Here is a 23575-nt window from a genome sequence, read left to right on the forward strand (position 1 = left end):
TCTCTAATGCCTTTGCACTGCCTCTTTCAGCTTCAAGAACTCTGTTCCCAAATCCTCAAATGACTGCTCTATTGTATCATTCAGCTTTGGCATAAATGTCTCGTCTTCAAAGAGACCTTCCATGACCATCGAATCAACACTGGTACTGTCCTTAAATTTCTATCACATCATACTGTTTTCTCTTCAAATCATTTAAAGGTCTAAAAAGTTCTACCTATGTATCTATCTGTTTGTTTAATTTTCTGTCTCCCTCATCATCGTTTCCCAAACTAGAATACAAATGCCATGAGGACAGGAACCTATATTCTCATGCACTGCTGTTTCCTTCACACCTAGAACAGTGCCTGGTGCACAGTAAGCATTCAATAACACTGTTGAATGCATGAATGTAGATGATATAAAGACGAATAAGACATCAACTTACAATCTGATAGGGGATCTAAAATGTGCACAAGAAAAGTTTTAATACAAGGCAACATGTATATCAAAGGATGAGAGATTAGATAATTTCTGGCCAGGTAATCAAGAAAGATTTCAGAGAGAAAGCAGCAAAAGAACTAGCCTTCAAAGATGTTTAGGAATATTTTAGGACAGAGATTTAGATTTTGTCTGTTAGGTTAAAAATTTTAGATATCTTACAGGCAATGAAAAATATAAACATTTCAAATAAAGAAGGATACATGATTACAGCAAGATCTACAAAAATTAACAGAATTGCTAGTTCCTACTCAAAAGAAGAAATAATCAGAAGTCATAATGCATACTATTACTAATTTATAGTTATTTAATGGTCAAAGGCTTTTTCAATTGGAAACTATAATAGCAGGAAAAAAACACAAAATTTTACACTCTATGAGAAATTTGTTTTATTTGGTCTTACTTTGGCAATTTTGACTACACACTTACTTATTAATTTATGTTGTTAATAAGACAAAAAACTCAAAATCACCTTTGGCAACCATTTTGCCCAATTAACAAATATTCAAACATTTCCATGTAAGTAAAGAAAATTTTTTTTTCTAAATTCTTAACATGCCCTAATCTGATAAAGTTCCAGTTTCTGGTCCACCAATGTTTTAAGCTACCCTTCCCCTAGGGGAAAAAAAACCAAATTCTGATTTTTTAAAAACTAAATGTTTAAAGCAGAATTTTATTCTTGCCCGTGTGTGTGTGTGTGTGTTAACTATGTCTTGTTTAATGTTTTTAGTTTGATCTTTACTGAAAACCCAAAGCAGCTGTAAGACTGCTCCCAAAGGTACAATTTACAATACAAACTTATAAACCCTATTCATAAAGATAACATTTTAACATTAAAGACTTCAGTGACTTAAGTCACCAAAACAGCACCAAATGCTTACGGTATCACTGTGAATTCAAGAAAAAGGTGCACACAGAATGAGTTTTTTAAAAATAGTCTTTCCCCCAAAATATAATTAAAACTCCCATCATTTTAACATTTAAAATATCATAAAATACTTAGATTATTTGACAAATCATTTATCAATTTATAACACACAAATTACCCCTTGAAATACATGAACATTAATAACAAAAAATCCAATTTTTAAATTGACGTTAAAAACAAAATTTGGTGTATATGAAAGAATAAATTTATGGCCTAGTAATGGTGTGTATTTATTAGAACCTTAAACCAAATCCTTGGGTTAAGACTTTTATCCTTACACAATATCCCCAAATTGTTACCCTGAATGAGAAAGCAATGACTTTTTCAACACCGTATATACCAACTGAAGATGGTATTGCCTAATTCTATAATACCATTTCCTTCCTTTTTGAATAGCTTCTCTCCTTCTTGCTTTATGCTGAATTTTAATATGTAAGGCACAGTACAGACTATAAAATTATTTCACTTCTGGATATCTGAAGATAAATGTTTGCTATTATAGGCTTAAAAATCCAAATGTCTTATTAAGTAAAATGGAAAAACAAAATCTACCTTGCATTACTGGACTGTGTCAATCAAATCAGAAACCTCTGGGTGACTTGGACTACCCACAATAGTATCTAATATATAGATTCATTTTAAAGATTAAGAGAATGAGTCACCTCATAAGAGTTCAACATGAACACTTAACATTATGTTCTAAGAGGGAAGAGAGAAAGAAAAAAAGACAAACTAATACATTTAATTTCTTTTTTCAATATAGATTGTTTTTAAAACTAAAACTTCATATTTACTTTGTTAAGTCTTTTAAAAAACTTGCTTTGCCAAGTTCTCTAAGATTGGGTAGAATTAGTTGAACTGTCACATAGCTTTTATAGAAGCAAAAAGTAAGATTTCTTAAGAATTGGACTAAATTTCATTTCACATTCAAATACCTTCCTCAACAGACACCAGCAGTCAATAAGCACCTTGATTCTCAAACCAGTCTGTACTTGATACAATATGAAAAAGGCATTTTCTTATTCTGTTCCCAAAGAAGGTCTGCTATTTAATTCAAACTAATAGTTAGATCTGCTCAATTAAAACACTTGGAATTTTCATAGAAAAGGTATTTTTGATACTTGTTCTTTTACAATAGAGAACGCAAAGTTCTTAAAAAAAAAAAAGTCTCTTGTGAAGTGATAAGACAACTCTGACCAACTCCAAAATCTTAATAAAAAAATCTCAATTCCCAAAGTTTCAGTCTCTGAAGCATACTTCCTATCCCTCTAGTTTATGCTACCATCTCCAAATACAACATTCTTTTACCTCACTGGCTTCTTCAATCCAATGTTCTCATCAATTTTCACTATCACTTTTTCGTCTTTACTTTCTTCCTTAGACCCAACAATAGCCATTCCCTTTCACTCAAACCCCTTATTCTTCTCTCCCTCTATTATATTTACCTGGTAAAACCTCAAATCTGGTTGAACTGAATGAACTATTCCACTTTTGCATGCCTTCATCAGGGCAGCTGTGTGTGTGTGTGTGTGTGTGTGTGTGTGCGCGCGCGCACTCGTGCTGGGGAGAGTGGGGGTGGGGGAATGATCAGATAATAGGGTCTGGCTGGTTTCACTTTAAATTCACAACTGTAAACATGGAAGAATATTTAACACCGCCTGGCAGGCCTACTGTGTTTCCTATAAAGTCTGCTTTCTCACTACTTGAGTTAACTTCTTTACACCTTTTTTCTCTCCTCAAACCTGTAACATCTATTTTCCTACCTATGCCACTCTCAGTTGAAGACCTACTTCATTCCATTAAAGAGAAATTTCCTCACATTTCCCTACCATGCCTATACTGCTTCTCTCCTATTAAAATAGAAAAAGCATCCCTGCTCCTATCAAAGACCAATACCTTACTTGGGCAATGGAGCCCAGCTAATCAAGAAAACCTTTGATTAGCCCCTCTCTCTCCAGTATAATCAGTTTCTCCTTCTCTACTGGATCATTATCATGAACACACAAACATGCTCTAGTATTACTCATCTTTACAAATTCCTCTCCTGACCTTAGCTCCCCTCCACGCACCCCCTCCACTAGATATGACCATTTCTTTGTTCTATTCACAGCCAAACCTCTTGATCTAGTGGCCTTCATTTCCTGTCTCTATTTTCTCACCTCTAATTCACTCTTTAGCCCTCCCTAATCCTCAACAATCTCCTGAAGCTCAAATCAAGGTCACCAATGACCACCATGTGGCCAAAATCCATTGCCCTCATCTTAGTACAATAACCTCTCAGTAACATTAGACCAAGCAGATCACTCTTTTCTACCTGAAGTTGATGTCTTCTCTTGGGCTCTAGTGACATATTCTCCTGGTTTTCCTCCTCCCTCTAATTTCGTTTATTGGACCTGTCTCTTCACTAGTCTTCTAAAACATGAGTGCCTCAGGGCTTGTACCAGGACTGCTCTCTCTCTTCACTGTTTTCTCACCTACTCCTAACGCTTTTAACCATCTTCTATATGATGTTAAATCTCAAATTTGTATCTCCATCCTAACCCCCTTCTGTGAATATCCAACTATCTATCTGATTATTTCACTTTGATATTTGAGACATTTAAATTAAACAGATACTTGATCCACAAATCTTCTTGTCCTCTCCCTACGAAACTTAAATCTTCAAATTCTTACTCCTCTAAAGATTTCTCTCAAAAACAACACAAAGGGCAATTTTTTTTTCTCTTACAGTGGCAGCCTTATTCTTCCATACTATTCCAGCAGCGTAAGTATGCCAGCACCTAAAATCTCTGAAGACTATAGTCAGAATTCATTACTTTGTGAATGAAAGATGCCCTATATCCAGTCAGGTTTCTGAATGACACCTGGATCCAATGGCTAGATTAAGCAGTAACATCAATAGAAGGTAGTGATGATTTCAGCACTGTGTTAAAGCTCGAGGATGTATCCTACAATTTCTAAGAGGAAGCCAGAATTAGTATCTAAAGATATTCCCAGATTATGTGAGTTTTGTTCTTATCAGGCATCAAACATAATAAAAAATAAATCATTGTGAAAAGCTTGGCAATCAAACAGGCATTTTCCTGAGCAGTGCATAAATAATAGAAAGGTGTGCAGCATTCTAAAAGCCTTACTTTTTTTTTGCATAAATTCACCTTGAGATTACCATAAACACCAAATATAAGATTGCTGATCCAATACTTATTTAAATGAGGTGTGGGGCTATGGTTGGGAAGTATCACAGCCACTTTCCAAGATTATCTCTAATGATCTTTAAATTCTGCTATTCAAGCCTTTGTACAGTGCTCTCCCATGCTGAATAGAGCTGACTTGTGTGACCAGTAAAATACTGCAGAAGTGTGTGACTTCTGAGGCTAGGTCATAAAAGGCATTGTAGCTTCTACCGTGGTCTCCTGAATTGCTTACTCTGGAGCCAGCCTCTGTGTTATAAGGATACTCAGGGTAACCTTATGGAAAGGCCAAGATGGGGCCCAAACCACTAACAACTTGCCAGCCAAATGAGTGAGTGAGTGACCTTAGAAGCAGATCCTCTAGCCCCAGTCAACATTTGTTGCTCATGTAGACAGGGAATAAGCAAAACACACAGATTCTCTCACCTTACTGTAACCCACAATGGAAATTCCTCACAAACACCTTCTTGGGTAGCTAGCAAATGAGCCATCCTTGTCAGATTTCTCCGAATTATCTTCAATCATGGGGCTGCTTTTGTTAAACTCCAAACCAGTAGGATTTCCACACTGAAGTACTGGATAATCAGATTTAAGTAGAAAGCTTTTTATCCTTTTCCAGTATCTGCTTTGTAATTTCTGAAGTGAAAAACTGTTCTGGAGCTTGAATGAGTTATCATTATAATTTAAAATTCTTAAGTATGTCATGTTCCAGAATGCTACTTTCTGATGAAAGCACAAATTAGACTTTACCACAATATATATTTGCCCTTCTGAAGAATATCCAACAGCTATGTTTGTGAGATTTGGGTTTCTGTGGACTGTACTTTGAAAAGCTAAACAAGAAACTGGTTAACAGCGATTGCCTCTGTGCAGGGGATGTGTGCAACTAAGGAACAGGGGTAGGAAATTTATTTTCATTTCTTTTCGTTTTCTCTTGTACTTTTTGAAATGTATACTACATGCATGTAACATCTGCTCAAGGATATAAATTTTAAAGTCTCTTTACCTGACAAAGCTATATTTTTTAATGTTTAAAATAAGAGAAACCTAAAACAACTTCAGTACTTATTCAAAATCATGCTCATTACTTTTTAAAGTGTACCAAGTAAGACATTATCTCAGTATCTTACTAGTGGCTACCTTTAGGTTTGAGGCCAAGAAGCACGTTACATGTTACAACTCCGGAAACAACCAAGAAGATATGATAAGAAACAATCTGGCTTTAATAACATAAAAGAGAAATATGATTTTTAAAATTGTGTATGTAGATCTGCCTTAGAAAAGTTATGACAGTTGTTCCTATATCACTTCAGAAAAATATTTGAAAAAAAGCGTAGTTAAAACGTCATATGGGGCTTCCCTGGTGGCACAGTGGTTAAGAATCTGCCTGCCAATGAAGAGGACACGGGATCGAGGCCTGGGCCGGGAAGATCCCACATGCCGCGGAGCAACTAAGCCCGTGTGTCACAACCGCTGAGCCTGCGCTCTAGAGCCCACAAGCCACAACTACTGAAGCCCACGTGCCTACAGCCTGTGCTCCACAATAAGAGAAGCCACCACAATGAGAAGCCTTTTGCACAGCAATGAAGAGTAGCCCCCGCACCACAATGAAGAGTAGCCCCTGTTCGCCACAACTAGAGAAAGCACGTGCACAGCAATGAAGACCCAACGCAGCCTAAACAAATAAACAAACAAACAAACAAACGTAGTATGTCCTCATTTCGTAGACGAAAAAGCTAAATCACAGGAAGGTCAAGTGATTTGTCCTGATCTAGTTAAAGGTCAAGCCAGACTTGAACCCAGGTTTCATTTTCCAGTGAAGAAAAGCAAATTACTTCTGATTTAGAAACCTAAATATATTTACTTTTAACAAAGAGATGTCTTCCTGTGCCACTGGTTGGTCCTTAATTTCAATAAAAAATGGACAAATATAATGAGACATAAGTGTCAGATATGATGAAACTGTGTAAAATACCCCAAACTTAAATTAAATGATGAATATAGGTAACCTAAGTAATAAAACAAGAAGCCTCCACTATTAGGTTTACACAGTGCCTTACGCAACTTCATTAGGAACCAATTAAAAGCCAAATAAAAGATTTTAATTCGCAACTCAGCAATGGTGAGACAGATTAGAACAGAATTTTTTTAAATTACATACAATAATCTACTTTTTTCAGGAATATAGTAAAGCAGTATACCAAACACTGCTTACAGAAGATGAGAAGAACTCTTTTCCCCATTCAGCTATTCTTTTCAATTCCTTACATTTTGGCAAGAAAACTGTCATGGTTCAAGTCCAGTCCTCAAGGTCTTAATAATAATATTTAATTAGCTGATTGTTATCAGAATTGAGATTAAAAACTTTTTGTCAAAGACCTAACTGTACACTAAATGAAGAATCTCATTAGTCCAATATAACTAATAGGAAATCATAGTATGTGGCAACTCATCATAAAATATCATTAAGTTGTGGGAAAAAAATTCTACCAATATGTACTTCCAACAGATAGAATGTAAATTCTTCTATAAAAGTGAAGCAAAGCTGGATTTTAAAGCTGGCATAACACATTATATTGGTACAACAGAACTGATTTTTCTCCCACATGGCTTTTGGTTTTTGAGTAAGCATTAAATTTCTGTGAAAATTCAAACTTAGTTTTAACTGAGACCCAACTCAGTAATTCATCAGGATAATGTGATATGAGTGAGCACATAACTGAGCACTAAATGAGCAGATAATTAAAATACATTTGTATATTTTGTCCAGTGTGACATTTTTCCAACCAGAGTTTATTTTCTTAACTGATAGCTAATATCATCTTTCAGTGATACTAATATGTAACTTGACGTTTGTTAGAGAAGGCAGAGGAAAAACTCTTGTGTTAGAACTCCAAAGCCATACAAGAAATGCCATTGAAATATTAGAAAAGATATCAGCATCTCTGAAATGAAACTAGAGCAAAGACAGAAGAAATGAAAGAATGACTACAGTGAGAAAATGCCCTAGGCCTAATTAAACAGAGGTACTAAAATCAGGCTCTAATGAACATGGATGAATACAACAGGGAAAATGTGTGGCAAGCATTGTAGATTTTGGCAACGAGTTATTTAACAACGACTAAATATGCTAAATGTGTTACCATAGTAGAACAGTGTCATTCATCCACTGTCTTAAGTACTTACTCTAACATAAGAGTTGCTTTACAGGTGATATTATTGAAGTAAAAATCTCCAGAAAATATATGTAAGAGTCCAACTCAGGAACAGCACAGACATTAACAAATGCTGAGACTGAATACCGAGACAGACACACCTGAGTTTAGTCACAGACAGCAAACTTTACAAAATTAAACACTAGACTCACGAACTGAGTTTAGGAAGTATAAAATTAATTGCATTTGCAATAAACATGTGGCTAATCAAGATGCATTAATAACTTATCAGCTCTTAATAGTTACAGATAAATCATCATCTTATCTATGTCTGGTATAGCTAATGCAATCATCTGGCTGAAAAGAACCTCAAGAAACTATGATGAGGAAGAGATCTGGGTATCAGTTCAGTGTAACTTTAGGCAAATCAAGTCACCCAGACTACCTCGGACCTCTGTTTTCACATATTTAAAAAGGGAAAGGTGTGGGAAAGGGGCACACATGAGAGAACTGATTCCTAAAATTCTCTGTCACCTCATTTCACCCTTCAGTTTTCTGAAGGGAAGTAAGCAAACCAAAAACAACCACTGTTTAAATCTAACATAGCAGGGAAGTGAAGGAACTATAATTAACAAGAATCTTCAACTTATTTTCTTTTAGCAGAGAGAAAAAAAGAAAGAATCAAGTAAACAAATACAAGAAGCCTAGGTTTCCTTAAAAGAGAACTGCTTTTGTATTTTGTTGATGCACCAATGTAATCACAAACTGATGGATGGCATTTCATACTAAGAGCTGTGATTAACATCAAATGTGTCTTTAAAATAAAAATATATTGGTATGTTATACTAAATTTTCAACATCCTTGCAACCACAGAAGTCAATTTATGTAAAGACTAATTTAGTTTGCCTAGTGTGATTTCTAACCTGTGTGTTTAACCTATTTAATAGATTTAATCTCAGAAATCAAATGCAAATTGTACCTATAATAGTTTAAATAGATGTGAGTAAAAAGATTCAAAAGTTATATTCTGTCCCTGAGGGATACCAAAAAATATTTTAAAAAATAAAAATAAAACATGACATACAGAGAGCTGTTGCATTAATTATTAGAAATGCACCCCACTTCCAACAGGAATACTAAAGGACAAATTTGTTTGCAGTCCCTCCTCAGTTCAGAGCATTCTCCCTCCCTCTTCACACATCTCCACTTCAAAAATGTTCACTTTGTATTCTCTTTGCTCACACAAAGGACAATTCCTACCTCAAAGCACTACCCACATACTACAAGTATTTCTGACTTCTCCCATCAAATAAAATACTGTCTGCCTCCTTCCTCTGGAGCTTTGCAAAGTAATAAGAACTGAAGATTATTGCAACACATGTTAAAGTATTAAAAGGCAACCATACCTTAATGTTTACCTTTCCCAGGTATCTCATTTGTACCACAAAATGTGCCTTAAAACAAAGGAATGACTAACAGAAATGTCAAGTTCTCCTTGAACAGTTAGTCAAAGAAATAGCTGGACTTCCACTTGTAAAAGTAGCAAACTACACAATTCGGACCAACTGTCCTTCTGAAGTCAACTTAAAAAGTTAGACAAAATATTAAAATAATCTTAAAACCATCAAATAACTACCAACATAGTGAGGAATGAATCACTAGTTCAAATTTACCATCAAATAACTACCAACATAGTGAGGAATGAATCACTAGTTCAAATTTACCAGAAGTCAAAACTCAGAAAGGTAAGCTCAGCTTTTTTGTGTGTGTGTGTGTCTATTATTTTTTTTGAATTTCTGAATTTTATTTATTTTTTGTACAGCAGGTTCTTATTAGTTATCTATTTTATACATATTAGTGTATACATGTCAATCCCAATCTCCCAATTCATCACACCACCACCTCCCCCCCATCGTCACTTTCCCCACTTGGGTCCAGACATTTGTTCTCTACAGGTAAGCTCAGCTTTTGCCTTTTGTGGGTTTGCCAATAAAAAAGTATTTAAGGGCTTCCCTGGTGGCACAGTGGTTGAGAGTCCGCCTGCCGATGCAGGGGACACGGGTTCGTGCCCCGGTCCGGGAAGATCCCACATGCCGCGGAGCGGCTGGCCCTGTGAGCCATGGCCACTGAGCCTGCGCATCTGGAGCCTGTGCTCCACAACCGGAGAGGCCACAACAGGGAGAGGCCCGCGTACTGCAAAAAAAAAAAAAAAAAGTATTTAAGAGGCTGAGCTTTATAATTTGTTGCCTGCCTTGCAGGACTGGGGGACAAAAGTCAGAGTCTGGGACCCACCGAAGGTAAGGACGATAATAAAAATGCCCTTGTCTTTGGGCTGGGACCCCAAAGGGATGCACCCTAAGAAGAGTAACAAAGAATCAGATGGTGGTCCAGAAAAGGTAAACATTTGAAATTGAATTAAGATGGTCTCATATTCTTCGCAAAAGCAAATGAAAATCTTCTCTAGAGAAAAATTCACTTCATTTTATACATCAAATTATTTCTACAACAGACAACAGAATCAAATCCACAAAAACTTAACAATATTGGAATCATAAGACACAGACTGAAAAATAACTATGCTTACTACATTCAAGGGTATAAAAGTTGAGCTTCACTATTTTTGCTTGAAACTGAAAATTATAAAAAGTGACACGGTAGATTTGAAAAAGAACCAAATAAAAATTCTAGTACTGAAAAAGACACCAATCCACACATTCATGAAGCCCTAAGAATCCAATGCCTAATCACAGCATAACAGAACAACAGAAAACAAAAGACAAAGATAAAAATCTTAAAAGCATCCAAAGGAAAATGTCAGATCTTTTTTTTAAGGAAAATGAGGCACAAAGAGCTGAGGATTCAACAGCAATGAATGTGCTGAAATAAAGTAACCACCAACTTACCATGTACTGAAATAGCTGCTAAACTAGAATTTTGTACCTAGCAAAAATATCCTTCAAGAATGTGGTAAAATAAAGACATTTCCAAGCAAACAGACTAAAGGAAATTCTAAAGAGTGTGTTTCACCGTCCTCAAGATCAAGGAAAATGGCCCTAAATGGAAGATCATAGGAAACGTAACGACATGGTAGACACATGCACTAACCTGAACTGAACATGGACGGTATAAAACAATAACAACAACAATGAGAAAGAGAATAAATAAGAGTGAATTAAAATGCACAACAATACTATATAAGTAGGGCTGCAAGTAAATATAATTAAAGTGTATCATCTGAGAAGAGGATAAAGGCATTGATTAACATGAGACTTTATAAAATGTATATTGTATTTCTTGAATAACTAGTAAAAGAGAAAAAGAAGTCATAATTTCCAAATAATAAGGAGAAAAATGTAAAATGATAGAATAGCCACCTCATCTAGATGGCAAGAAAGTAGAGAAAGAGGAACAATTAACAAATAGGGCAGACATAAAGTACATGATAATATGGGAGATTTAAACCCAATCACGTCACAGGAGACACATCTAAAATGTAATACAGAAAGACTGGAAGTAAAAGAATGGAAACAGATAAACCATGCAAACAGTAATAAAAAGAAAACTGGTACTGTTGTATCAATCCCAGACAAACTAGACCTTAATGCAAAAAGTACTTTCAGAATAAAAGAGAAATACTTCATAATGTTAAGTCACTAAGAAGATATAACCATTACACATTTCTACCCACCTACTAACACTGTCTGAAATATGTAAGGCAAAAGTTGAAAGAATACAAGGGGAAAAGTCCACAATCGTAAATGGGATATTTTAACACATCCTTGTCTGTAACTAATACAAGCAAACAAAGGTCATTAATGATCCTGAAGATTTGAAATATGGGACTGAAAAGCATGACCTAATGGAAATATATAGAACACCAAATTCAATAACTGCAGAGAAAGAAAAGATAATATACTGGGCCATAGTGTAGTTCTCAAATTTTAAAGGTCTGAAGTCAGACCTCTGAAACACTGAAAGTGTTCTCCGATTACATTGTTATATTGTTAGAAATAAGGAACAAATTCAAAAATAATCAGAAAACCTCCATGTGTTCAGAAATTGAGAAATATAATACTTTCAGCTTATGCAAAAGTCAAAGTAGACACCAATGAAAATAAGAAAACATTTTAAAGTGAATTATAAAAGTAGTACATATTAAAATTTGAATAATAGAGGTAGCTAAAACAGTGCTTAGAGGGAAATGCTTAGCCTTAAATGCATATATTTAAAAGGAATAAATGCTGAAAAATAGTGATCTACAAGAAGTTAGCAAAAGAACAAAAAAGTAAATCCCAAAAAAGTAGAAGGAAGGAAATAAAGAGCAGAAATCAATGCAATAGAGAACAAATATATAATTTTAAAAACAGGATCAGAAAGATTCAAAATTTGGTTCTTTTGAAAGACTACTAAATCTCCAGTGAGACTTACAAAGGAAAAAGAAAACGTACATAAACCCTATAGCAGACATGCGAAGGTAATTCTTTCCTGCAGTCATTAAAAGGATAATGATATTTACTATAAACAATTTTATGTCAGTAAATTTAAAAGTTTAGATGAAAAAGACAACCTCTTAGGGGGGAAATACCAAAATAATCAAGAAACAGAAAACCTGAATAGGCTTAAAAATGAGAAATCAAATTAGTAATTAAAAACCTTTCTGGGACTTCCCTGGTGGTGCAGTGGTTAAGAATCTGCCTGCCAATGCAGGGGACACAGGTTCAATCCCTGGGCTGGGAAGATCCCACATGCCACGGACCAACTAAGCCCATGCACCACAACTACTGAGCCTGCGCATCACAACTACTGAGCACACGTGCCACAACTACTGAAGCCCACGTGCTCTATGGCCTGTGTGTTGCAACTACTGAGACTGTGTGCTGCAACTACTGAAGCCCGCATGCCTAGAGCCCGTGCTCCACAACAAGAGAAGCCACTGCAATGAGAAGCCCACGCACTGCAACAAAGAGAAGCCCCCATTCACCGCAACTAGAGAAAGCCCGTGCAAGCAACGAAGACCCAATGCAGCCAAAAAATAAATTAAAAATTAAAAACATATATTGGAAAAAAGAAAGCAAAAATGGTAAAATAAACATAAATCATATATTAAATAAAATAAATAAAAACCTTTCCACAAATTAATTTCCCAGCCCAGATGGCTTCTCTGCCAGATCCTCGCAAAAATTTAAAGAAAAAATAATTCTAGTCGAACACAAACTTTTCCAGAATAGAAAATGAGGGTCAGCTCATTTTACAAGGCTAGCATAATGTTGACTGCTGATTTCAAATCCTGACAAGGACAATATAGGTCACGTCACTCATGAACACTGATGCAAAACCATTAGCAAAATATTAACAAACTGAATCCAGAAATATATAAAAAGAATAATACGGTAAAGCCAAATTAGGTTTATCTCAGGAATCAGGTTAGGTTTAGCATTTTAAATAATATATAATTCAATATATTAACACAGTAAAGGAGAAAATTCATATGGCAATGAAAAGCTTCAACAGCAACAAAAAAAGCATTAAATTCAAACAAACAGAACAAAACACAAAATTCTTAGTAAACTAGGTATAGGAGCGAACTTCTTTAACATGATAAAGGTTTTCACAAAAACAAAATAAAACAGAAAACGAACATTCAGCAAACATACTTGGAGTCAAAGAGTAAAAGCTTTCTCTCTCTTTTTTTTTTCTTGCGGTACGCGGACCTCTCACTGCTGTGGCCTCTCCCGCTGCGGAGCACAGGCTCCGGACACGCAGGCTCAGCGGCCATGGCTCACGGGCCCAGCCGCTCCACGGCATGTGGGATCCTCCCAGACCGGGGCACGAACCCGTGTCCCCTGCATCGGCAGGCAGACTCTCAACCACTGCGCCACCAGGGAAGCCCCAAGCTTTCTCTTTTGAGATCAGGAACCAGAAGGGAGAGTATCTCTGGGATGATGGCAGTGCTCTATTTTTTGACCAGAGTAATGACTTCATGTGTGTTTACAGTAACACACTAAATTCTTCATGTTATATTTTATGTACTCTTTGAAATATATGTTAAAGACAAAAAAGAAAGAAATACTTGGAGATGAACAAAAGGTTGATCTAGGCTATCACTAAAGCTCAGCAACTCTGTAGGTCCTAATTTTTTCCCAGTTATGATTACCGTACTGTCAAACCACTTAACATTTATTGGGCCTATAAAACGTTGTACAATTTGGCAATATGTATCATAAACCTTAAAAATGTTTAATTGAATAAGGCCATGAAGCCGTATCCAGTTAACTCCATCATCTATAAGCCTATCCTAAGGAAAAAGACCAAGATAAAGAGAAAAAATATCCATAATGTGTTAAGATGTTCATTGCCCATATGATAATAAAATAGAAAACAACTAAATAACAAACTACAGGAAATAGTTAAGAAAAATAATTTTTATAATGGGATTATTATACAGTCAATAAAAATAAGATTTACAAAATATTCCAAGAAATGTATATAACCTAATTTTTTAAAAATTAGAAATATATACACATATTTATACTATAAAGGGGGGAAAGTGCTGGGCACAGACAAAGGAGAAAATGAGAGAGAGAGGGAGGGAGGGTAGGGAAGGATGGAGGGAGGGGTTGGGAGAGACAAAAGCTACACTGGTTTTCTTCATATGATAAGCTTATGAATGTTGTGTGTACTTCTTTTTTTATCTGTACTTTTTATTGCATTTCCTGAATTTTCTTTAATGACTACATAAAAATTTAGTAATGGGGTATATAAGAACTGAAAAAGGGGCTTCCCTGGTGGCGCAGTGGTTAAGAATCCACCTGCCAATGCATGGGACACGGGTTCGAGCCCTGGTCCAGGAAGATCCCACATGCCGCGGAGCAAATGGGCCTGTGCACCACAACTGCTGAGCCTGTGCTCTAGAGCCTGTGAGCCACAACTACTGAGCCCGCATGTCACAACTACTGAGGCCCATGTGCCTAGAGCCCATGCTCTGCAACAAGAGAAGCCACCACAATGAGAAGCCTGTGCACCGCGATGAAGAGTAGCCCCCACTCACCGCAATTAGAGAAAACCCGCGCGCAGCTACGAAGACACAACACAGCCAAAAAAAAAGAACTGAAGAAAATAATCACAAATCTAAAGTATCCTAAATATTAAATAAGTTATTTTAAAATATAACTTTAATATTTCAATTTTTATCTCAGTATGATTTTATTCAGATAAATTATTTTCTAACATTTAAATTGTGTAGTCTATGATATGCTAATTACTTAGAACAGAGGTAATTTCTAATTATTTAGTATTTAAAATATTATAACTTTAATTAGATCCTCAAAGATATATCATCTTCAATTTTCTTGCTAATAACATTCCCATAATTGTACAACAGTTTGCTCCTTGACAGCTAAAGGAGAAAATGATCTATAAACAGGCTTCAAGTAGTTATTCCTATAAAAACAAAATAACTGTTAGTCTCTGAATATAAGACTGCTAATGGCTCCTCAGTTTCTTAAGCAGCCATTTTTCTACCTCGGTGTGCCAACCCTGGTGTTTTCTGATCAGTTTTGAGAGATGTCGCAAGTAATCTGTTTTTAAAGCTTATCATTAGAAATAATAATAAATCGAAGCAAACATAAGGTTATCCCCATATGACCTACTATACTTTGCAACCCAGTATACTTTATTGAGAGAGAGAAAATACTGTAAAGATAAAGCTTACATGTTGGGAATTCCACATTCACTTATTCAATGTTTACTAAGCATCTATTAGAGGCCAGGAACTAAGAGGCACTGTGCTAACAACTGAAATAGAGTTGAAAATCATTAGATCATAGGGTTGACTATAACTGGCATTTTAGCATTTAAAGCCTTGAACAGACTAACCCAATCCTACTTTTCACTACTCACCCAACACAAACTGTCTTCTTTAGTTCTCTGACTTTCTTTTAAAACACTGTAAACTTTGCCTGCTGCCATACCTCTGCTCAAGCTGTTCCCCAGCCTAAATGCTTTTTGTTCATTCACCAGCACCTTAGACTGTTCACCACAAGCCAGGCACTATGCTTGGCATGATAGAAGAAAAAAGCCTTTTCTATCCTTTGTATCCTTTGAAGTCCAGGTCAAGTTCCACCTCTTTCTCAGAGATTTACTCACTACCCTCTCCATACTTGGGATGCTATGACTATTATTGTCCAAAACAGTAGCTCCTAATCTTCGATATAAGAACCCATTTTTAGTACCAAAATGTTTCATGAATTCCATTCTCACTCCTCAGGTGATCTCATCTGGTCCCATGGCCCTAAATACCATCTATACACTGATAATTTCCAAATGTTGCCAAATGTTCCAAATGTTTATCTCTAGCATTGAATATATATACCTATTGAATGTCTCCAGTTGGTTTATGTAATAGGTATTTCAAACAAAGCCACATCCACAACAAATCTCCTGATTTAAGTTTCCAAACCTGCTTCCCACCGACCCCTAACCCTTGCCCCATAGTCTCTATCTCAATAAGATATACCATCTTTCAACCAGTTGCTCATGTCAAAAAATTTGGAGTCATCCTTTATTTCTCTTTCCCTCACACTCCACATCAATTCCATCAATGAATTCTCATTACTTTACTTTCTAAATATACCACAAATCTGACCACTTCTCTGGCCCTCCACCACGACAACCCTGCCCAAGCACCATATTTCCAACCTAGATTACTGTAAGATTTTCCTAACTGGTCTTCCTGCTTCCATTCTTGCCTCATACAATCAATTTTCTACACATAGCCAGAGTAAAACCTCTCAAAAAACAAGTCAAACCTGGATACTCCCATGCTTAACACCCTTCAATGGTTTCCATCTCACACAATAAAATCAAGTCTTCAAATGACCTTCAAAACCCTACTTGATCTAACCTCTGTGTACCTGTCCTACCACCTCTTCTGCCACACTGCCCTTCTCTCTCTACTTCAGCCACACTAGCCTCTGTGTTGTTCTTCCAACATGCCACAGACACTTACTTCTATCTTAGAAGTCGCTGCTTCTTCTACCTGAACATTTTCCCCCAGATAGTTCCATGGCTTACTCCACTTCATTCAGGTCTCTCAGCTCAAAGGGCTTCTCAAAAAGCCTTCCCTCACCAACCTGGCTGAAGTAGTATCCCATTACTTTTTATCCCCTGAAACCTATTTTATTTTACTTCAAAGCCTATTAGCTACCTAATGTGTGTGAGTGAGTGTGTGTGAATGAGTGTGCACAGCTCTATAATGTCTACTGTCTCCCTCACTAACATTTAAGCTCAAAGAAAGCATAGGCTCTGTTTTGTTTCCCACTGTTGTCACATTATGTGCAAACAGCAGGCTCTCAAAAATATTTGTTGAATGAATGAATGATGGTAATTGGTTTTGTTTTTGTTGAGAAAATAATGACAAAACACTACTAGAATTCAGTAAGGCTTTCAAATGAATTCATACGCAATCACAAGAGCATTACACACATACTTTGGTGGTAGAAGGAGTACAATGTTCGTAATTCAAGGTTCAATTAACAACTACTGAAGGAATGGGGCCTTCTTGTATTTCCCTGCCCCTTCCCATATCCTTCCTCCATCATCCATTAATTCTTTCCATAAATGGTTACTGTGTACCATTAAGCCAGAGAGTATTCTGGACATTAAGAATACAAAGATAAGTAAGACAAGGTAGTTCGTGAGACATAAAAATAATACCCATAGAGTATGACATGTAATAGAGATACATAAGTTGTAACATAACGGAGGAAGTAATCAACAAATACTTGCAAAATCAAATACAAAAGATATTCTTCACTTTACCTTATATATGAAATGAGAGTATTAAGTCTGAAAATGTTACAGTAATTTGCTACCATGAGATAAGCTAGCTTGAGAATGAAATCAAAACAAGGGGAATGACAGAGCAGAACGAATCACAGAGAAATTGAGCCAAGTCCTTGATGATTTCAGGCTGGATGAAGCCCTAGCTGAAGTTCAATTACAAGATCTAATCATGCCTTTTACTGTTTAAGCAGTTTGAATTTGGTTTTCTGTCACTTGTAATATAAGTATACAGATGAGTCTCAGGGAATTCTTTCAAAGACCAAAGCATTTGCTATTTCAGTGTATAGGGGTACTACTGGCATTTTGGAAGGGACAATCCTTATTTTGTGGGCAAACATCACAGGACACTCAGTGTACCTGGTCTCTACCTGGTAATTGTCAGTAGGACCTCATAATCACTATGACAACCAAAAATATCCCCATATATTTCCAAATACCTCCCACCTCCAAGGGGAACCACAAATCTATTCCCTAATAGTTGTTATATATATATATCCATTTCTCACAGTGCATGCTTAAGTGTACTTAACAACAACCTTAAAATAACTGGGATATACCACTCAAATATCCTAATTTTATATAATAATCCAATTTTAATCAGTCATCTATGATTATCTTAATGATTGGCCAAAATCCCATGTATAGCTTATATCAACTCAGTGCTTTAAGTTTGCTAATACTATCTGAAAATTCTCATTTATTTAAGCTTACTTCTCCATACAATACTATCAAGATATGTCACTGACATTGTTGGTTACCTTCCCTGTAGCCATTCACCTAATTTCCTTCTAGACTGAAATGCCAGATATTGGTTTTTCCAGCCCCCTTGCAACTAGGGCATAAGCATGCCAGGATGACATCTGATACAGGGCTTCAGTGAAGGGTTTACTTGCCTCATCAAGAGATGGGAGGGCAAACTTCCTCCTGTCTTTGGTGGCTATGTAAGAAAGTGATGCCTGGATCAGAAAGAGCAACATGCAGCCATGAGAGGATAAACCTGAGCACAAAGGTCAGCAGCTGTGGATAAAGATTAAAAGCATTTGGATCCTTGATAACATCATTGTGCTGTTAAACTGACTCACCATGGAATCCTCCAACTCTGAACTTCTTTCTATGCAAGATACCGTTTAAATCACTGTTAGTTCAGTATTACGTACCCTGGGGCCAAACTAATATAAGGTATGTTCAAGCTCTGATATCTGAATGAAAGTGGGAGAAGAACCAAGATGACTACAAGCTTTCAAGACTGGGTGGCTGAGAGAAAGGTGGTTAGAAAAAGGAAACAGGAGGAAAAGGAATATATATATACCTTCACACATGCGCATGTAAACACCTTAGGTGACGGTAGGTGGATGGAAATCAAATTGACTCAGTGTGGTATGAGGTAAGCTTAAATTAGTACATCTAAGGTAGAGATATATATAGCAAGGGGTAGAAGGGAAGTAGTTACAGCACTGAGAAACACACACACAAAAATGATGACTTACATCATTTAAAAGAGGACATGATCACCAAGAGAACACAGTGAAAAGCAAAGAAACCCCTGAAAACGCTTGCTATCTCCCCATGATCCATTCCACCTCCCTCTCATTTTAGATGGGATTTATCCACTGATTAGGCCAATTAGAATAGTTCCATCCCTCTTGACAAAGCTATTGTGACAGACTTGGCAGCATGATCTTCTCCATTTGTTCTATCAAAGTAAAGCTTAGGACTTTTGGGCAAAGGCTAGAAGAGAAGCTTTCTCTCTTTGAAAGTCAATGAAGAAGAGTTTAACTCGAGCATTGCCGACACCTGTCTTTTTCTAGAAGGGAAGCCAGTCTGAGCAGGAAGCCCAAACAGGAGGACAAAGTTTAGCGAAAAGCAGAAAACCAGAACCTCTGCCCTGATAACAAAGCTAAGTTTATGAACAAACTACTCTTTAAACCAATTCTACCTACGCACTTGCCAATTACCTGAGCTAATACATTTCTTTTGTTTTTACGTTCAGTTTGCATCCTAACTGATGTAGGAAACAGCTATGTTTAGCGGGGAGAGCAAAATCAAGACAGTGCAGGAAATGCAAAGAAGTTTTCAGAGAAGTAAGAGAATCAGGAAGTACAATGCACAAGAACCAAGAAATCAGATTTTATTCCTATAGAATGTATTTCAAAAATGGTCTAAGGAAACCAAGGATGACTGAGGAAAGGCCATTAGATTTGCTAATTAGACTGTCATAGGTGACTTAAAAAAGCAATTTCAGTGCTGAAATGGTAAAGGAAGTCAGAGTGTAAAGGAAAGAATAATTTATATTTTTAAGAACTCCATAATGTACCAAACCCTTGGAAAGACATGTAACATGCGTTAAACTCCTTCTATTACAACTCTGTGAGGTAACTGTAACATTCTATTTTATAGATAAAGAATAGAGTCTCAGTAGTAACTTGCCCACAGACACATAGCCAGTAAATTGGTTTTAGCAGACTTCAAAACCAGATCTATGTGGCTTAAAAATCAATGTTCTTCCTACTATAAAAGGCTCCTGGGCTTGAAGAGTAAAAATACAGTGGCACAACAGGCTCAAGATTCAGACTGGCCCCCCTGAATTGCACAGCACAGAGCACTGTATTTTGGTAGCCCTGGAAAAGGTATACATAAACATGTATATAGGCTAGAGAGGGAGAGACTGAAAAAGGAGTGATATTGGACAATTATGGAGAAAGAAAGATGGAGAGGGATGATCGTGGACACATCTGGAGAAGGTTGCTCTTTAAAAAAAAAAGGAAGGACATTTCTTCTCTTGAGATATGAGTAAATAAGGAAATGATACCAAGATAGAAAAGATTATACCTCAGATGGCTGAGATTTTTCTCAGGAAAGTAAGAGTTATTTGCTATAAAAACCTTCAGGAAGTAAGACAAAAAGGAACACAATCAACACTAAAGATCCAGCAGATAAGCAGAACACTAATTGGTATGGAAGCAAACCAATATCCTCACATAACTGTCTCTTGTATCCTTCAGGATTTCTGGGGTCAAACTGACAAAGCTAGCGATGAGACTTGTTCAGGACAGGGGACTAGAAAGATAAATCTACAGAAAGTAAAGCATTCTAAAGCATCAATGACAGCTTGGTAAAAACCGATGACCATGGGATCCTAGTTACACGGGGAGGCAAATGAGTTGCAGCAGTAGGCTAATGGGTTGAATGAATAGAGAGACAAAGAGGGGTGTTTTCCTAAAGAGAGGAAGAGGGGGAGAGAAAGAGAGAGAAAACAGGTTCCATTAAGGTGGAAGAGGTTCCTTTCAGCTTAAAGCACAGGTTCCTTTCAGCTTAAAGCACAAAACTGAGAGACGACCAGCTCTAAAAACATGCAGTCCTTGGTTGTAGAAAAGTGAAGGCTAGCAACAAACAAATGAATTAATTAGCCCATACAGGAATCAAACATTAAACTACCTCCTCTCCTTTTAAAATGAACAATTCTAGCTCCAAAGTCAAAAGTCTACAATAAAGGGTAAGGCAGATGTGTGTCATGAAGAATGAAAAGTAAAAAATCTGTCAAGCCAATTGTAACCCACCTGTTAAAGATTTTTAGTATAGAATTCAAATAGGGCAAGGATAGTTTGTGCTTTAATAACTTTGGAGAGCATCTAGCAGAGCTTCAACAAAATGATATCACTCAATTTAATGTTAATTTTAAAAGGTCCACCCATTTGCAATCTCAATGGATAAGATGCCATTTATATTTATAACCTCATTTTTACCATTCTGGGGCTCTTGACACATTATCCAACTACAGGAAAAGATGGGAGAATCAGCCATGGCAACTTCCTCCCCAACCACTTCGATCCTGCAGTTTGCACTTATGAACTCTGGCAAGGTACCATGTTATTTAGGACAACTTCTTACACCAATAATTCTGACTACTCTTGCCCCAATATTAAAGGAAGGAGAAATAAGACTGGCACAGGCTAAATTTAACAGAAAATATCAAGTACTATAAAGATTGTTAAGTAGTAGCAACAACTGAGAATTCAAGAAATTTGAGACGTTTTGACTTTAAAAAGCTTTTTCTCCATTTTAGTCCCTTCTAAATAAAACAAAGGGCTTGGACAGTACGGGATTCTAAGGCTTCAGTGGACAATGTAAGCTAACACTGAATAAAAGAATCACTTAAATCACCCTTTCTTGTACTATAACATTTCTTACATTCATAAAGCCTTCTTTTTAAGAAACGAACACTTCCCAATTCTTTCCCTAGATCTAGAACACTTACGTCCCCCACCCAAAGTTTACAGACCAGATTTGCGATAGTCAGAAAAAGATTAATTTAGATGATCAATCATTTGCCGTCACCGGCACCATTCCTCAACTCTGCAGGAGTTCGATGGGTCAAGGAGTCAAACTCTCCCAAACCATCCCAGTCTCCTGGGGACTGGATTCCCCCAACAAGGTGAACAAAATCCACTGGCCTCTGGATAACAAGCTTTTTCTTTGTAACTCTGTAAGCCAGGCTATCGGCTAAGCTCCCCAGTTAAAAACTTTTAAAGGAAGCAAGAACGAAACCAGGAAGATGGGGAGGCGACTAAAACAGGAGGACGACCCACCCACCTAACGCGAAGAAGAGACCGCTTGCAGGGCTGACGCTTCACTAGGAGCCAGGAAAGGTGCGGAGGGCGTCAGGCGTCGCAACCCCCACCCACTGGGTGAGAACGGAGGACCTGCAAAGCCAGGGGCCAACTGGAGGCCTGAAGAGGGCGCGGGGCGGGGAGGGGGTGGGACGTGGACACAAGGGAGCGGCAGGGTCCGGCTGAGCACCACTAGGGTCTAAGTAACGGCGGGGCAAAGCCGACAAAGGTCTGCCAAAGGAGGAGACGCCGAAGCTTGCAACTTCACTCACCTGCCAGACGTTCGCCCCGCGGACAGAAGAACGGACGCAGCCCCGGCGCTTCCTCTCCTGCCGGACACAGCCCCTGCCGCCGCCGGAGCTCCAGGACCCGAGAGGACAGGGTGGTACCGAAGCAGGCAACGCGGCGACCGGACCCGAGCCGAGGGAGGCGTACATAGGGGGCACCGGGGGGCTTGGGAAGGCAACTCTGTGCTTCGCCTTCCTTACCGGTAGCCAACAATGCTTCCCAGGAACAGCATCCTGCCAGCCTCAGCCCGCTGCTCCCGGGCCTTCACCCGCAGCTCCCCTCCCCACCCCCCAGCAGCGGCCGGGTTTCCGGCGGCCACACCCCGCCCCCTCGCTACTTGGCCTCCGCCATCTTGTCGGAAGCGGGAAGAATGCAGTGCGCAGGCGTGCGCCGAGGTTGCCGGCGTCCGCTAGCCTCGCGGAGAGGGAACTATATAATGCGCAGCCGTGTCGGCCGCTGCGCACGGCTGCTGTGTTCTGCTTTGGCGTCGCTGTCTTCTGCCTTGCACGGGTGCTGCCGGCTCTTCCTGAATTGTACTGCGGCCAGATTAATACACCCTTCTGCGCACCTCACAGTCATTCTGCAAAAACCTGTCTCGTGCCTACTATGTGCCAGGTCCCAGGCTAGGCGCTGATGATAGATTAGTAGAACTCGGCTCCAGCGCTAAAGATGCTCATAATCTAGTGGAAAAGCGAACTTTTTTTCTAGTGAAAGAGAGAGTAATTTCCTAAATTCTTGTTTTGTGACTGCACACGGCCTCCTCTCTCTTGACCCCGCAATTTTAATTCAAAACATACCTCTTCTAGGAAGTCCTCCCTGTCACACAGTTTGATCAGTTCTTTTACCTTGCGTTACCTCTTTAGCTTTATTTCATTCAGCATTAATTCAACAAATATTTGAGTGTCTGTTATATACTAGATATGATTCTAGGTTTATAGCAGTAAGTAATATAAACTCATGGGACTTACATTCTAGGGGAGAAAATAAACAATAAAAGACTAAAAGAAAACAAAATAATGCTCGATAGTGAAAAGGGATGGGAAGATAACAAACCACAAAAAGATGATGGAGAGTGAGAAGTGGTA

At 37.7% G+C, this 23575-nt stretch overlaps 1 protein-coding gene across 9 annotated transcripts in view; it reads right to left on the minus strand.

Moving 5' to 3' along the window:
• The window catches only part of APC (APC regulator of WNT signaling pathway), a 138853-nt gene extending 116088 nt beyond the window's left edge, over positions 1-22765 (minus strand). For 4 of the 9 annotated variants that reach the window (XM_060296109.1, XM_060296110.1, XM_060296107.1 and 1 more), the window contains exon 1: positions 22475-22765. In XM_060296109.1, coding sequence (XP_060152092.1) covers positions 22475-22639 — 165 coding nt within the window. In that variant the 5' untranslated portion in view covers positions 22640-22765. The remainder of the gene's footprint in view (positions 1-22474) is intronic. The other 5 variants (XM_060296112.2, XM_060296117.1, XM_060296115.1 and 2 more) reach the window with 2 other exon arrangements.
• Between the last annotated feature and the right edge of the window lie 810 nt (positions 22766-23575).

The sequence above is a fragment of the Globicephala melas genome, chromosome 3, assembly GCF_963455315.2.
Source record: "Globicephala melas chromosome 3, mGloMel1.2, whole genome shotgun sequence".
In the NCBI taxonomy this organism is placed as follows: Eukaryota; Metazoa; Chordata; class Mammalia; order Artiodactyla; family Delphinidae; genus Globicephala; species Globicephala melas.